At 41.5% G+C, this 15,153-nt stretch overlaps 1 protein-coding gene across 1 annotated transcript; it reads left to right on the forward strand.

Moving 5' to 3' along the window:
- The first annotated feature begins 1,216 nt into the window (after positions 1-1,216).
- On the forward strand, positions 1,217-11,225 carry hgh1 (HGH1 cochaperone). Its single transcript, XM_033625476.2, has 10 exons — positions 1,217-1,354; positions 3,601-3,757; positions 4,620-4,758; positions 4,922-5,059; positions 5,186-5,337; positions 6,117-6,217; positions 7,022-7,120; positions 7,504-7,595; positions 7,690-7,812; positions 10,191-11,225. The coding sequence occupies exons 2-10, from the start codon at positions 3,648-3,650 to the stop codon at positions 10,407-10,409; spliced, it is 1,173 nt and encodes a 390-aa protein (XP_033481367.1). The 5' UTR covers positions 1,217-1,354; positions 3,601-3,647; the 3' UTR covers positions 10,410-11,225.
- The last annotated feature ends 3,928 nt before the right edge of the window (positions 11,226-15,153 follow it).

Below are 15,153 nucleotides of genomic sequence, written 5' to 3' on the forward strand. Positions count from 1 at the left end.
GGCGACAGTGCTAACCACTGCACCATAACATATTACGTTTTTTTCAAGTGTGTGTTCATGGCTTTATGTATGAAGGGAAACTCCTTTTGTAAATATCAAGTTAAAGGTGCTCTGTGGAGATTTCTGATTAAGAATTCTTCTCACCAAAATGCAAACATGTGCATCTTTAGTGATTTTTAGTGAGGTCTAAAAATCATCCTCATAAAACATTTTCAAATCTGATTCAAAATTGTGTATTGTTTTTGATATGCATGACTATGTTTTCAATCATTAATAATCACCTGAAACTAACTGTGTGTTCCAATACCCCATACTACCGTACTAAATAGTATGCCAGAAAAAGATATAGTATGTCAAATGCAGTGTGCCAAAAATACCAGGATGTTCTACAGCATCCGGTTAGATTTTGTAGTCTGCAAGCCAGCATGTTTTTTTGACTAATCTGACCCACAGTCCTCTGCACATTGGACGATACCTCACATCGACTGAGCTGAAACAGATAACAGCCAAACAGCTCACTGACAGATGATTGACAGCTGTCAGAAGTCACAATGATGAAATGGTCGCCTGGTATGGGAACTGTTCAGCAGCGGACAGGGCAGTTCTCCAGCTGCAGCACAATAAATTATTGCACTCCCCCTGCCCCCCCTAGGAGACATCTACTGGTCTGGCTGTCACAGCAGAGCCTGCAGGATTGTTAAAGACATTACTAACATCTTTCACCACCTCTCCACACTGCTGCTCTCTGGAAGACACTACAGGGCCTTGAAACGCTGCACCTCCAGACTGAGGAACAGTTTTACCCCACAGCTGTACACAAACTGAACTCTCTCCCATCAATAATTATATACTGTACTTAAAGTATATTTTGATTCTAATACTTCTGTACTTTTATAAAGCAAGACTTTGAATGCAGGACTTGTAACGGAGTTTTTTCATACGAGTAGTGTTGCTTTTATTTAAGTAAAAGAGCTTTCACCACTGAACAGGTAGGTTAGTAAACATGGTGTCAAAGAAAAAGAAAACAATGGATTAATACTTCTGTTTCTGTCTCATTTGGAAAGAACAAAATGTCCTTAAAGTAAATTTAAAGATGTTTATCAGCTTAAATGAGATCCAGCTGTGGATGAAACACCAGGGAGCACCACATGTGGCGAACACTAGAGGGCAGTGGTGTCCACGCAGCGCTGTATGAGCTGCCGGAAAAGATGTAAGAGAAGAAGAAAACCCGGAAGAAAAGTGTCCACATGTACCCACAGTGTGAGTGTACACATGTTTTTACATGTTAGAAGAGGAATATAACAGAAGTTAAACAGCGGCATGATATCTGGATAAGTCCTGTAGCTCGTTAAAGGTAAGATACGTTTATTACAGGTGGTTATTTTTGTCAAACAGACTCCAACATGATTCAGCGTTTAGTTAGTTCAGCTCACGATTCTATCAGACTGTCAGAAAACTTTGACCTCATGTGTTTAAAGAGTGTGAAATATTTTAATTAGCTTATAGTTATGTGGTAGTATAGTATTATCTTTAGCTGTAACAGTTACCTTAGCTAACATTGCATGTATCCAACATGGCAGCACACTGCCTCTTTGTTGAAGTAAACAACAGCCTGAGCGCAGCCTTGATAAACATAAATTATTCTGTACTCAATGTCTTCTTTAATTAACACTATTATTTAAGCATTTATGTTGAGATAACAGCAGATAACGCTTTGCTGCTTGATGGATACAGTAGTCAGCTAAATTACACAGATCTCGAATATAATAATGTAGAGAATAAAGCGAATCTTGATGGAGAGAAACTCAAAGTAATCACACTAATTAACATTTTCTAATAGTTTCTGTAGCTGCATAATACAATATTACACCTGCTGGAAACTTGTGAAATAAAGTCTCATAATTAAAATCATAAGAATGATTGTAATATGTGGAATGGCTAGTGATATTTTCCCATATTGCATGAAAGGTTTTAGTTTGTTATCCTGGTTGTTAAAATGCTTTTATGACAGCTCACTTCATGACCAGGAAAAATGGAGTTAAATACTCTGACTTATTATAAATAATTTCTTGCTCCAAGTAAACAGTGCCATCAGGTCATTAAACTGCACGTGTGTGATACTTTTCATTTTAGAAATAGCAGTACATAAACGTTAGAAGGCTGCCTCAACTTAAAGCCAATAGTTTTATCTTCAATCTGAGTTTATTCTAGGGATGCATGATATTGGATTTTTTGCCAATATCTGATATGCCGATTAGGGCCCGACTGATATGGATTTTTTGGGGCCGATGCTGATTCCGATTTATTATGGAATAAAAAAATCCGATAACCGATATATCGGCCGATTAAATTTTTACATTTTTCAATTTAAAAAACCCCAAAATAGACTTAGACTTAGACTTAGACTTAGACTACCTGCTTTTGATGGCTTAAATATAGTTCAAACACTCATTACAAAGATATAAATTGAAGGAAGAACATTTTACTATTTTCAAATCGGTCAGGCCCTAATGCCGATTTATGTAACAACTCAATTGACCAATAACTAATACCGATATCGATATATCCACTTTTTTCCCTACTTAATTTTAGTGATCATTAAGTCTCTTCCATTGTGGAATTAACATCATATTATGCATGCATACTCTTATCGTGACGGCCCACCAGCAGATGGAAACATGAAGTACAATACTCTCCAATGTATGTAATATTCATTTATTGCGCAAAACAACAAAAAGCCTGTTGGCTGATACTGATGCCGATATTATCGTGCATCTCTAGTTTATTCCCCACATACAGTTGTGAGAGTCACTATGTTTATTCATGTGCTGTATGTAAGTACAGGATGAGATACTTCTACTTTTACTCCACCACATTTCACAGAGACATATTGTACTTTTTATGTCACTGCAGTTACCTGACAGCAGGGTTAAGTTTTGCCAGAAAAAATAAAATAAAATCACACTGTTAAAGATTAAAATGGTGGTTCCCAAATATTTTGGCTCGTGACCTGTTAGAGAAAAATCACAGTTCCAGTTGGGTCGTCTGGCAGATGTCATTGATGGATAACAGTTCCACCAAATATTCAGTATTTTACAAAAAAAGATTAGAGAAATTGCAGAAAATAAAAACACACTCGAGCAGCAGGACTTTGTTTTTTCTTCTTTACTCTCCAATGAATTATCTGATGACCTCTCAGATTTATTTGGTGACCCCTTTGGATGGTGCTGACCTTGAGATTGCAGACCACTGGACTAAACTACTTAACTGTTATTAAAGGACTTAAAACTAGCTCCACCTCGAGCAGTGAGATTCATCAGTGAGATGTTGCTCACACACATTTTTCTACAGAACGTGCACTTTTGCTTTTGATACTTAAAGTATATTTATTGTCAGTGCTTCTGTACTTTTATCAAAGTAAGATTTTAAATGTTTTTAATGGGGTATTTTTACATTTCTGTATCAGTACTTTTACTCAGAGCATGGATCTGAGTACTTCTGCCTATAAAACAACCCTAATGTTCTTATCAATCTCTTCTAACAGTGATGTCAAATATGAGTTTATTCTCTGTATTTGGAGTTTTGTTTTACTGATTTCAGGTCAGTCAGCGAGGTTCGTTTTACATATATCAGACACTGATGTGAAGATGTTGAGTGATTCAGAGGCTGCAGAGCTGCTCTCCTTCCTCACTCCCAGTGCACGTCCTGATGTCAAAGGTCACACCACAGGGTACATCCTGGGACTGTCTGGACACAGGTAGGAGGATCACGATGATGATGATGATTTTATGATGCCATGATGTAGCTTTTCGTTATAATGTGGCAACCTGGGACTGTTGTTTCTGCCCTCAGCTCTGATACAAATGTTAGAATGTAAGACTACTCCAGAACCAGTTCAGACTCCAGTGTCCGCTGTGATAAAATCTTTGGTTGAGAGGAGAGGTGCTCCACAGTGTGTTAGGAGTTTATGAATAGGACACACATTACAGATGTGTGTTTTCACATTACAGACGACAATCAAAGGAGCTAAAATGATATGTTTCAGACAAGTGAAATGTGAGTCCATATTAATCGAAAAAATCAATCTCGATTCATACGTTTATGTGATCTCATTTCTATATGATGACGAGTCACTCGCTCCTATCTCCCTGTGCATTCATGTGTTGACTTATTTGCTGTGCAACAATCCCAGTTGCTATCAAGTGTTTCCTCTACCAATCTTGGAGTACAGCCGCTGCTCTTTGTGGCAAAAGGGGTCAGTTGAGGTGGTTCAGGCGTCTGATTAGGATGTCCCTTGGGCGCCTCACATTAGAGATGTTCCAGGCATGTCCCACTGGTAGGAGCCCCCAGGGCAGACCCAGAACATGCTGGAGGGATTACATATCTCGTCTGGCATGGGAACACCTCAGGGTCCACAAGGAGGAGCTGGAAAGCGTTGCTGGGGAGAGGGACGTCTGGGGTGCTTTGCTTGGTCTGCTGCCAGTTGTATCGTTCCAGCCCATTGAATCTGAACTCAGGGCACTGCTGTAAAAAGAACGTGTTGCTCAGTCACTTAGCTGATCGTTTGCTAGCTTCAAGTCGTCATATTAATGCACTCTCATTTCTGTGTTTGTTTTCAGGGATGGCTGCCGCTTCCTCCGCACTAAACCTGACATACTTGTTGCCCTGTTTGCTCTGACGTCTGACCCCTCTATTGCCATCGTGAAGGACTGTTACCACATCTTCATCAACCTGTCCGCTGACGAGACTCTGCACCAGGTGATCAGTCCTGATTGTTCAGCAGAGTCCGGTCTGAATGAACTCTTATTGATGAATTCTGAATAAGTAACTGAGGCTGAGGTTGCTGTGATGACAGACAAACTGTTCAGCCCTCAGAGATGTCGTGGATTCAGACAGGTGCTCTTGGTTTTGTCTCACCCAGGTTTTGGTGGCAGACGTCAAAGTTCTCCCAGTGTTGTTAAAGAGGCTTCTGGATCCAGAGTTCCCGTTCTCTGACCAGATCGCCTCCATTCTGTCCAACCTCAGCCGCCATGCGAAGACCTGCAAGACTGTGTTCAAGGTGAGTCCCAGCTTGACTCCACCTCATCATCTCAGTGACCATGCAGCCTCTCAGATCATCAGAACAAGTGCTCCTGGTGGAGTCCTGCTGTATGATGAGGGTTGAAGGGTTTCTTTGGTGTTTCAGGTCCTGCAGGAGGAGGTCGGCCTCACTCAGCTGGTGGAGATCTTCTGCACTGAAGGTTTCAACAAGAAGGCCAAGCTTCACTACCTGAGTCCTCTGCTGTCCAACCTGACGCAGCTGCCTGAGGCCAGGAACTACGTCATGGACAAGGACAGGTGACTGATAACACTACAGAGATCTGCATCTCCTGGTTTTTGTAATCATTCAAAACTAATGTAATATCCTTTTTGCAGCAATTTGAAAAATGTGCGCAGGTGTAAAAGTGGGCAAAGCTCCACAAAGTCCACTTTTCACCTTTCCTAACTCCTTCACTATCCTACTCGCCTAAGAACCAGACTAATCTGTCAGCTCGTGTTTCCAGCAGTTTGAGATCTTCTGGGCTGATGTACACTGTTCATCTAATGTGCCGGTGAGATTTTGGGGAACAGGAGGAGAGTGACCAAAATCTTGGATCATGTTCTGACAAATATGAGCTCTGGTTTCTCATTTTTGTTCACATTCCAATGACACTTGCAATGTGAACAATACATCAACAACTACCAAAAATACCCAAAGTAAATTTGCTGCTTCAAGTCTTTATACTTCTGTTTTACACGTGTAACTGCAGAGATTGTTGCTTGGCACGAGTTCTGCCAAAACACGGGTGACCCACACTAAATACTGTGCCTGAATGCATCATATTTTAACACAGCTGGAAGGAATGAGGCTGCTCTGCTAACATCCTGCTTCAATCAGAGTGTATTAGTTTAAATCAGGTGTAATCATTTTTTAATGGGACACACTGATATGAAGACAGTAGCTTCAGGGCAGATTCACAAGTCTTCACAACTCTAATATTCACACTAAATTCAACTGAAATCTAGACATCGACATAATTCGGTCCCTCAGCTGCTGCTCTATGTTTTAATTATCTGTGTATGTGTGTGTGTTGCAGGTGTGTAATCCAGAGGCTGCTTCCCTTCACTCAGTACCAGGGATCAGCGGTGAGGCGAGGTGGAGTCGTAGGGACCCTGCGCAACTGTTGCTTTGACCACGGTGAGACACACACACCTCGTTTACACTTACTCACTTCATGTGTGTTGGGCTGATCAGTTTGCTGTCTGATATGAAAACAGCTTAAAGCATCCACGAATCGTGTGTGGCAGCTCAGGAGGTGGTTTGAGGTGCATGTCATATCTTGAAAATGTTTATATGTATTTGTCTCTCTAAAGCCCTTTTAGACATGCAGTCTATTCCTGACATGTTCAGGAACATCTCCTACATGAGGGCGTGTGTGAAGGGGAGCAGGATATGCAGGGAAATCTGTACTGCAGATAACATTTCAGGGAAAAACAGCCCTGCTATATTCCTGAAAACAAAAAGAGACATCTTCCATTGCATACACGCACATACGGCCTCGCCCCATCTTCTTCTACTTCTGTTGAGTTTTATAGCAATTGGCATCCGTAAGTGTTGCACTACCACCATCTGCTGGACTGTCCTTTGTCCCATCTATTTCAGCATTATTGTGGCGTGTGAAAAGGCGTAAGACGGGAATGCTCCTGAATGTAGTGAATAGTATAAATCACTGTCACCTGAAAGGTTATTCTGGTAATTTATCGGAAACTATGTGTGAAAGAGGAGCACATGTAATGTTTACTCCTCCCACCTGTAACAACGTCAGTATCTGGGGATGTAGCCTTCACAGGGCTGGAGGTTAGGAATTAGATGCTTTGACTGAGCGCTAAAATCTTCAGGTGTTAAGCTGTGTCTTTATAAAAACCTGTCATATCCACATTGAACTGCAGTCCAACATTTTCTCCAGTCATCTAATCCAAAACTCCTCCTCAATCTGTCCAGCCCATCACGAGTGGTTGCTAAGCGACGCTGTGGACATCCTGCCCTTCCTCTTGCTGCCGCTGGCCGGTCCAGAGGAGCTGACAGACGAAGAAAATGAAGGTGAGTTTGTAATTAGTGAACTACTTTAGTTAATTTAGTATTTTAGTGGCACGATGGTGCAGTGGTTAACATTGTCGCAGGTTCGAACCCGGGGTGGGTGAGTCCTTCTGTGCAGAGTTTGCATGTTCTCCCCATGTCAGCGTGGGTTTTCTCCCACAGTCCAAAGACATGCAGGTTAAGTGGTGACTCTAAAATGTCCGTAGGTGTGAATATGAATGTGAATGGTTGTCTGTCTCTATGTGTCAGCCCTGTGATAGTCCCCAGCAAATGCACTATTCCCTCCTGACTGAGAAACATTTGTGTTAAACTACAGAGGTCAGGAAGGTCAGGTAGCATTGAGACACACTAGTTCTGACTCTAACAGGAGTTGATGTGATGTTCAGGTCTGCCTGTGGACCTGCAGTACCTCCCCGAGGACAAGAAGAGAGAAGAAGACCCCGACATCAGAAAGATGCTGCTGGAAACACTTTTACTGGTACGACACAACATGCACACAGAACAAACACACTCACATATACAGTAAACTTGTGTTCTCACGTTGAGCTCTTCACTGTTTGTCTTTTGTGCAGCTGACAGCAACTAAAGCCGGTCGGAAAATAATGAAAGAGAAGAACGTTTATCCGATCATGAGAGAGTTCCACAGCTGGGAGAAGGAAGTCAGCGTGACGGCAGCCTGTGAGAAACTGGTCCAGGTAGGAAAGAACGAATCACCAACCCAACCTCCGAGGCTTCTAAATGTGCTCACATGAATACTAACTACTACATAATAAGTAGTCCAGGGGTGTAGTGCTGTTTGTTTAAGCACCTGAGCGCACCTATGACGTGTGGCCCCTTTCGAAGGTTATGTAACCACTTTTTCTGTTGGCTAGTTATCATAGATCGAACAACTATAACTGGAAAATTAAAGGATGTTTGGCTGCCTGTTCATGTTTAATAGTTAATAGTTGGCAGCTGTATGCACTACTGGCAGCTACTTTTTTTAATATCAAGGTCTTTTTTATTTCCAAATATAAAAAAGCAGACAACTTGAACACAGCACAATTAAATCAAATCCCTGTATCCTTCCATTTGAACAAAATACGCCTCCTGGCTGACGGCGAGCAACAGGCCATCATATTTATATAGCACCCAGGGAGTGTGGCCTCCACTGGAACCACACCAAATATGAAATCAGTGGGGACGGGTCTGTTGTTTCCCACATATTCTAGAGAATGTCTCTAAAAGGTGTCTTGAACAAGTCTTAAAAAGCATTAAATTGAACGGTCTGATACCTGTAGACACCCTGCTTCTATATTACACAGGTTAGTGAAAATCCAATGATTGAATTATATTTTAGAGTTTTAACGATAAAATAAAACAAAAGAATAAATCTAGTTATATGCTTATTTTGTGCTCCTGTCAGTTCTAATAAAAGAAACAGACAGAGTGCATGAATCACACAAGTGTTGTTTTGTGGTGCTGGTTTCTGACTCATCAGGACATTTTGTGATTGTTGGAAATGGAGCTGCACCTGTGTAGCGCCTGTCTAGTTTTTACAGCTTTTACACTAGAAGTCACATTCACCCATTCACACACACATTAACACACTGGTGACCGAGGCTACTGTAAAAGGTGCCACACACACACAATTTGGGGTTCGAGGATACTTTGACATGCAGACTGGAGTTAATTATTAAAGCAGCTGTGCGGAACTTTACGCTTTCGTTGATTATAGCGCCCCCTTTGGTCGAAGCGGTATGACACCCACAGTCTGGTGTCGTAAAATTCCGACTGCAGCCGGCATTCGGCTTCATTCGTAAAATCTCAACTGCGATCAGCAATTACTGCATGCATTTGTTTTGGAGAGCGAGAGGAAAATCATAAATGTTCTGGTGTAGCTCTGAATTTGTTATAAACTGAGGACAACTGCCTGCTGTATATTTGTGTTCATGGTCACAGTCGCAGATAATTTTGTGGCGTTTGTTGTAACGTTACTAGACAAAAGCGGTTCACATCAGCTAATGTTACATTTAGCTTGCTTATAACTTCCATGTCGTCATATATTGAAGTGAAACAACGTCTAACAAGTTGTGGTATATTCTCTAAATAAAAACAAAAATTACGTACCTGTCGATTAGGAAAAGGGCCAACTCGGGATCAGTTTTAAAACCTTTCAAATCTCTCAGCTCTCTCCTCTTGGTGAATGCCTGGCCGAGGTTTACACGCCGTTTACCCGTTTAGCCTTCTTCTGTTCTTTTTCTTTTAGATGGTGCTCCTTCTTTATCCGCCATGACATCGAAAGTACAACCAAGTCCTTATAGATACATCTGGTAAAACTGTTATGTGTTCAGCAATGCCCGTTTCAAACCGCTTACTCGAAGAACACTCTCTGTAAACGCGGCTCTTCTTCTTCTCTCAATTTATTGGCGGATCGCAAACAACTTCCAGGTGCATACCACCACCACCTACTGTACAAGAGACTACTCCCTACTACATGTCATTTAGCCTGTTTCTTCCTACAATCCTACTCGTAAACACAGCTCCTTCTTCTTCTGTGGTTTAATGGCTGCAGGCCGCTGTGGGCGTGCAGACTTACTTCCGCCTCCGGGTGTCGTATTCTGGTTTGCTGACTTACGCTGTGTCCGACCCGAGCCAGGCTACGCTAAATAGCCATATAGAGAAAGGCTTTTTTGTCGTTTTTGGGTTCAAATAAATATGCGGATCTTCAAGGTGGGGTGATACGAACTAGGGACAGTTTTATAAATGGTAAAAAGTTCTGCACAGCTGCTTTAAGTTTCAGGGTTCTGGTGTTGTGCATGCAGGCTCACTGTCGTTACTTACTGGAACACTCTCATAGAACAGAGTCATTGTTAATATTATTAGTAATGCCATGCTTTTCCTACTACTGAAATATCACAAAGAACATCCCCCTAAATAACCATAAAATTAAATCACCCCTCTCTAAAACAGCAACAACAGAAACTCAGATTTATTGCAGGGCTGTTGGATGAGCGTTAATGAAGCTAGGTGTTCCTAATAAATTGGTAACTGTATGCACGTGCCATGCACCCCCCTCACCGTCCCCCTCTAGGTGCTGATAGGAGACGAGCCGGAGCAGGGGATGGAGAACCTGATGGAGGTGGAGATTCCCGATGACGTGGAGGAGAAACTGAAGGAGGCCGATGCCAAAGAACAGCAGGAGCTGGAGAAAGAACAGGAGAAGATGAGGCAGGAGGAGAAAGAGGAGGAGAAGAAGAAGAGAGAAGCAGAGGGGACGGACAAAGACGAGGAGAGTGGACTGATACGATAAAGCCTGTTTTAGACCTGACGGGACGTTTACAGAGAGAGCGATGAACAATGTCACTGCTGGAGAAAGTAAGTAATGTAGAAGAAGAAGAAGAAGAGGAGTGTTTCCTCTTCTCTCACAGACTGAATCAGGGATGGATTTTAAACTTTACTTTGTTGTTGAAGCCTTTAATTAATTTGAGCGTGAGGGAAACTCACTCTGATTGTCACGGTGAATCCACTGATTGGTTTACATCAGTTTCATCATCTATTACTGACATTCAAGTATTTTATTCCTCCTCTGTCTCACACCACGTGGTGGGAAAATAACTTTACATGTGGATCTGACATCAGAAGAAGTCTCAGCAGCTAAACATTGACTCATTTAAAGTGGCTTGTGTTTATTTAAGGCACAGCATGCAGGATTTTCTTTGGGAAAATACAATGTATAGACTCACACAGAAGTTATCCCTCTCAATCATCACTTACAACCTGCTAGTGGAGTGTGGCGGTGTCTGTATCTGCAGAGAACCTGCCCTCTGCCTGTGTTTGTAATTTTCTTCTTATTTTGGTTTGTCAAGGACATTTCTGGGTGTCAGCCTTAGTGGCACAAGGTCGTATCCCTACTCTGCTCTGTGGATGTGGTCTGTGTGTCCGTCTGATCGAGGGCGAGGTTGAGCCACACACACAGACACAGAGCAGAGAAGCCAAACAGACAGGATGAGGCTTTAGTTGAATTCACACAAGATCCAGCAGTGCAGCACCTTTCTCTGGAGTTGTGCAGAGGTGTGGGCGTGTATATTTGTACTTAACCATCATAAAACAATCAGAAAATAACAAATGATTTCTCTGATTCACTGCTTTGTTCTCGTTAACGCCGCTTCCTCTCCTCATTCACTCTCGTGCACGCTTGACTACCACTGCTCTCTCAGTCTCGAGCCGAGGAGGAGGAGGAGCCAAGTTTGAATGTTGTGTTTTCAAACAGTGGGCACCTAATCCTGCACAGTGTGCCCAGGGTTGCAGCGGTCATGGAAAACCTGGAAAAGTCATGGAATTAGAAATAAATAATTGATTCCATATAATGTAACATAACAGCAAATTTATTTTCTGTAGCTGGCGGTGTAACGTAGCTCCAATATGCATTGATGTGTGACAACATTTTGTTTACCATCACATATGCTTATACATTTTCTTCCCGTGTTCCATTTCTCCCTTCATGTATGCCCACTAGCTAAAATTTTGCTTGAATAGAGTTTATCTGATATGAATGAAAAATGCCAGGAAAGAAAAAGAATGTGTTATGGGTCCTTGAAAAGTCATGAAAATGTTTTTGAAATTTTGTCCATGAAAATGCGAGGGAGCCTGTCTGTCTTTAAACTGACAAAATTTAGTATAGCGGTCAAAAAGTTTTACAAAACACATGCCTAAGGGTGCCCACTAGCTCTGTGGGTAGAGTGGGTGCTCCATGTGCAAAGGCAATGTCCTTACTACAGCTGCTGTGGGTTCCAGCCTGTGGCTCTTTGCTGCATGTTGTCCCCTCTTTCTCCTCCTTTCATGCTTCAAACTGTCCTGCCATTAAAGGCGAAAAGCCCCAAAAAATAATCTAAAAACCCCCCACATACCTATGCCTCTAGCATAAAAAAGACCTATTCAGATGTGAGACGACGTGTTAAATCGCCAACACTACGTAATGGTGTGCAGTCTGGCCTGCTGAGGACGGAACATCTTAATTATTATCTCATTTTCCGGTTGAGCTGTCAGACTGTTCACTCCTTCACACCCAGTTTCCTTTAATTTCCACTTTAAGCTGGTTTGAAGCTGTAGAAGATTCTTCATTGCTCTGTCTGACAGCCTTGTTTACTGTTTATTATGTACCAAGTTGTTCCTGCTTTCTATTGAAGCCGTAGGACACCTTTCACTTAAATGCTGCATCATTTCAAACACAACTTTGAAAACTGAGAACTCCACTAAAATTTTAAGGCTGCACAGTGTGAGACTGTCATGACTGTTCTGTGACCTCTCTCTATATCTGAATATATTGTGGTGTTGTTCTATCTAATCCTCGGTGCTTTGAAATGAGCTACAAGAGTAACTTCTGAACCCACCTTTGTATTGCCTTGTTCTCTTATGCATGGAGTCTGGAGGGTTTTTTTTGTTTGTTTGTCTGTTTTTGCAGATACAAGCTTTATGTATACCCCTCAGATATCCTAACACTGATCTGCAGCTGCTCAGTAATGTGTATGAAGCAGGTTAGTCCCCTGAAGGACTGCAGTCTCATGCTGAGTAGGTGTTTGTTCAGTCTCTTCTTGAAGGCGTTAACAATACTTCATGTGATGTCTGTGACGACAGCAGGGGGAAGGCTGTTTCATGTTGTTACAGCAGAGAGGAGAAAGCTCCTATCAAGGCCTTTGGTGTCAGCCCTGGAGAGTGACAAAACATGGCCTGGTGGTAACCTCCAGGTGGTTTGACCTCAGACATGAGCTGAGGGCAGCAGCTTTCAGGTCTGCTGGACAGGTTTGAGTTTGCATCTTGGAAAGAACAGTTGTTGCAGCAACTTTTCTGCTCAGCTTGGTAATGCTATAATCCTTTAGGGCAGGGGTTGGCAGCCTTTACTATTCTTATATTGGCCGAAAAATAAAAAAAATTCTGTCTGGAGCTGTAAAACATATCATGAAGGCATCCCTATAATGAAGGGAACATGACCTATTAAGTCTAAATCAGTATTAGTAATAGTTCTGAAGGGTACTCTACAGGGCACTATTTATGATTATTTGGTATTTTTGGCAGCATTGGCAGTGAAAGCAATTCAATCTGTCCACACACTACTGAATTCTTTATTTTTCTCTGAGACTTTTCCTTTTGTGAATTTTGAATCCATAGCTAGCCTAGCTAAGAAACATAAAACTTTTTTTTTAATCCGTGTAGCCTATAGTTGACACATTTTTAAAAATGGAGAATGTTTATAATCACTTCAGGCCGAAAACAGTGATAAATGAAAATTGAAAAGTAATCTCATCCACACCGATGATCTTTAGTGCCTTTTCCTGGATGATATCTGGCTGCCTGTGAGTGGTTTGTGAGGCATTCATCCAGGCAAGGCAGGAGCACTTCATGATACTCCTGACCTGAGTTTTGTACGCCCTGGCTTTGCCTGCAAGATCAAGTTTGTTGGCCAACTTTTGCAATGCTCCAAGGTGGCTGGCACACTGGAGTTTTCTATCAATGTACAGTCCAAGAACGTCCATCTTCTGACGGAGTTTGAGTTTAGTGCTCTAAAAGAAGAGGTCACTGATAGGCTCCAGCCCCCCGCAACACCTAACAGATAAGATGTTACGGAAAATGAATGAATGATTTTGTGTTTATTTGTTGACCCCACATTTAAGTTGAAAAGTTAAGGCCCTCTGAAAGTACAAATAGAGGGCGTACTTGTGTAATTTTGTAAATTTTAAGGATTTTCTACCCTTTAAAAATATTCTACTTGTCATAACCCATTAAAACTTATTAATATATCACAATCCATTATTTTATCCATTAATTCAAGGCAAACCTATGCAATACCTGAATACTGAATAAGAATCCCTTAAGTTATCTCTTATTTGCACCTGAAAATCTTTCAGATCACTGACGGTACTGACAGTCTGGTGTGATGTGGCGTCATCCTTGTTTTCCTTTAAAGAGGAGCTCTTAAGTTTTTAAAAAATATTTTCTTTATCATCTCATACTGAACTCCCCTCACTGATCTCTGGTCAGATTTCCACCAGACGTCAGGACACAATGAGATTTGTTTTTAAATGACACACATTGACCAGAGGGGGGTGTCAGAGTCATTCCTCCACACTGACTTTGGTCTGAAGCCAGTGAACAGTTTACTGCACCACTGCTCCTCGCTCTGCGGAAGTTCATCTTTAACTTGAAAATAAACAGACGAAAATTTAAGAGTGATTGAATTATCTGACAGTGTGTCTCAACAGTATGTCAAAAAGGTTGAAGGTGAATCGTTTTAACTTAATTTGAAACGATGCCACAGTTGTGTTGTTTTATGTGTCAGAATTCTGATAAACTGAAATGTGTCAAAACTGAGCAGGGAGATAAACACAGTAAACTTTAACCTTTACACGAGTGACAGACTCAAGATAAAGCCAGGAACTAAAGCTCCACTCTGTCCGTGTGTGTGTTTATGTGTGTGCATGTGTGTGTGTGTGTGTATACTTTGTTCTTCTGTCTTTGTGAGGACCAGTTTGAGTTTGAATTCTTTAAGACTGAAGACATTTTTGCAAAGTAAAGAGCTTCTTTGGAAAGTGAGGAAAACAGTTAAAAATCAAAACCCTTTTGAAAAATGAGGTGCATTTCTGTAAGTGAGAACTTCTTTGACAAGTTAAGACCCTTTTTTGCACAGTGAGGACAGTTGCAGAAAGAAAGGACATTTTTTTAATCCTGTAAAGGGAGGACAGTTTGTACAAAGCAAGGTGACTGCAAGGGCATTTTTGAGAGTCAGAACATTTTGTCCAGACCTCAATTGTTGACTGATTCACGCTTGGTTTTCGGGTTAAGGTTAGGAACGGGTTGAGGTTCAGTTTTCAGGGTTACAAAGAGGTTACTGTATGAAACTAAGGGTCTTTAGAAGTATATAAGTACAAACTATTTTGTGCATGTCAGCAGATTGGCATTAGTGTGGCAAGTAAAGGAACATTTTGCAGCTGCTATACAGGATACTGTTATATCATACAGTGGCCTTACAGGTGTTGAACTTTGTGTGTGTGCTGATTGGG

This window comes from Epinephelus lanceolatus, chromosome 1 (assembly GCF_041903045.1).
Source record: "Epinephelus lanceolatus isolate andai-2023 chromosome 1, ASM4190304v1, whole genome shotgun sequence".
NCBI lineage: Eukaryota > Metazoa > Chordata > Actinopteri > Perciformes > Serranidae > Epinephelus > Epinephelus lanceolatus.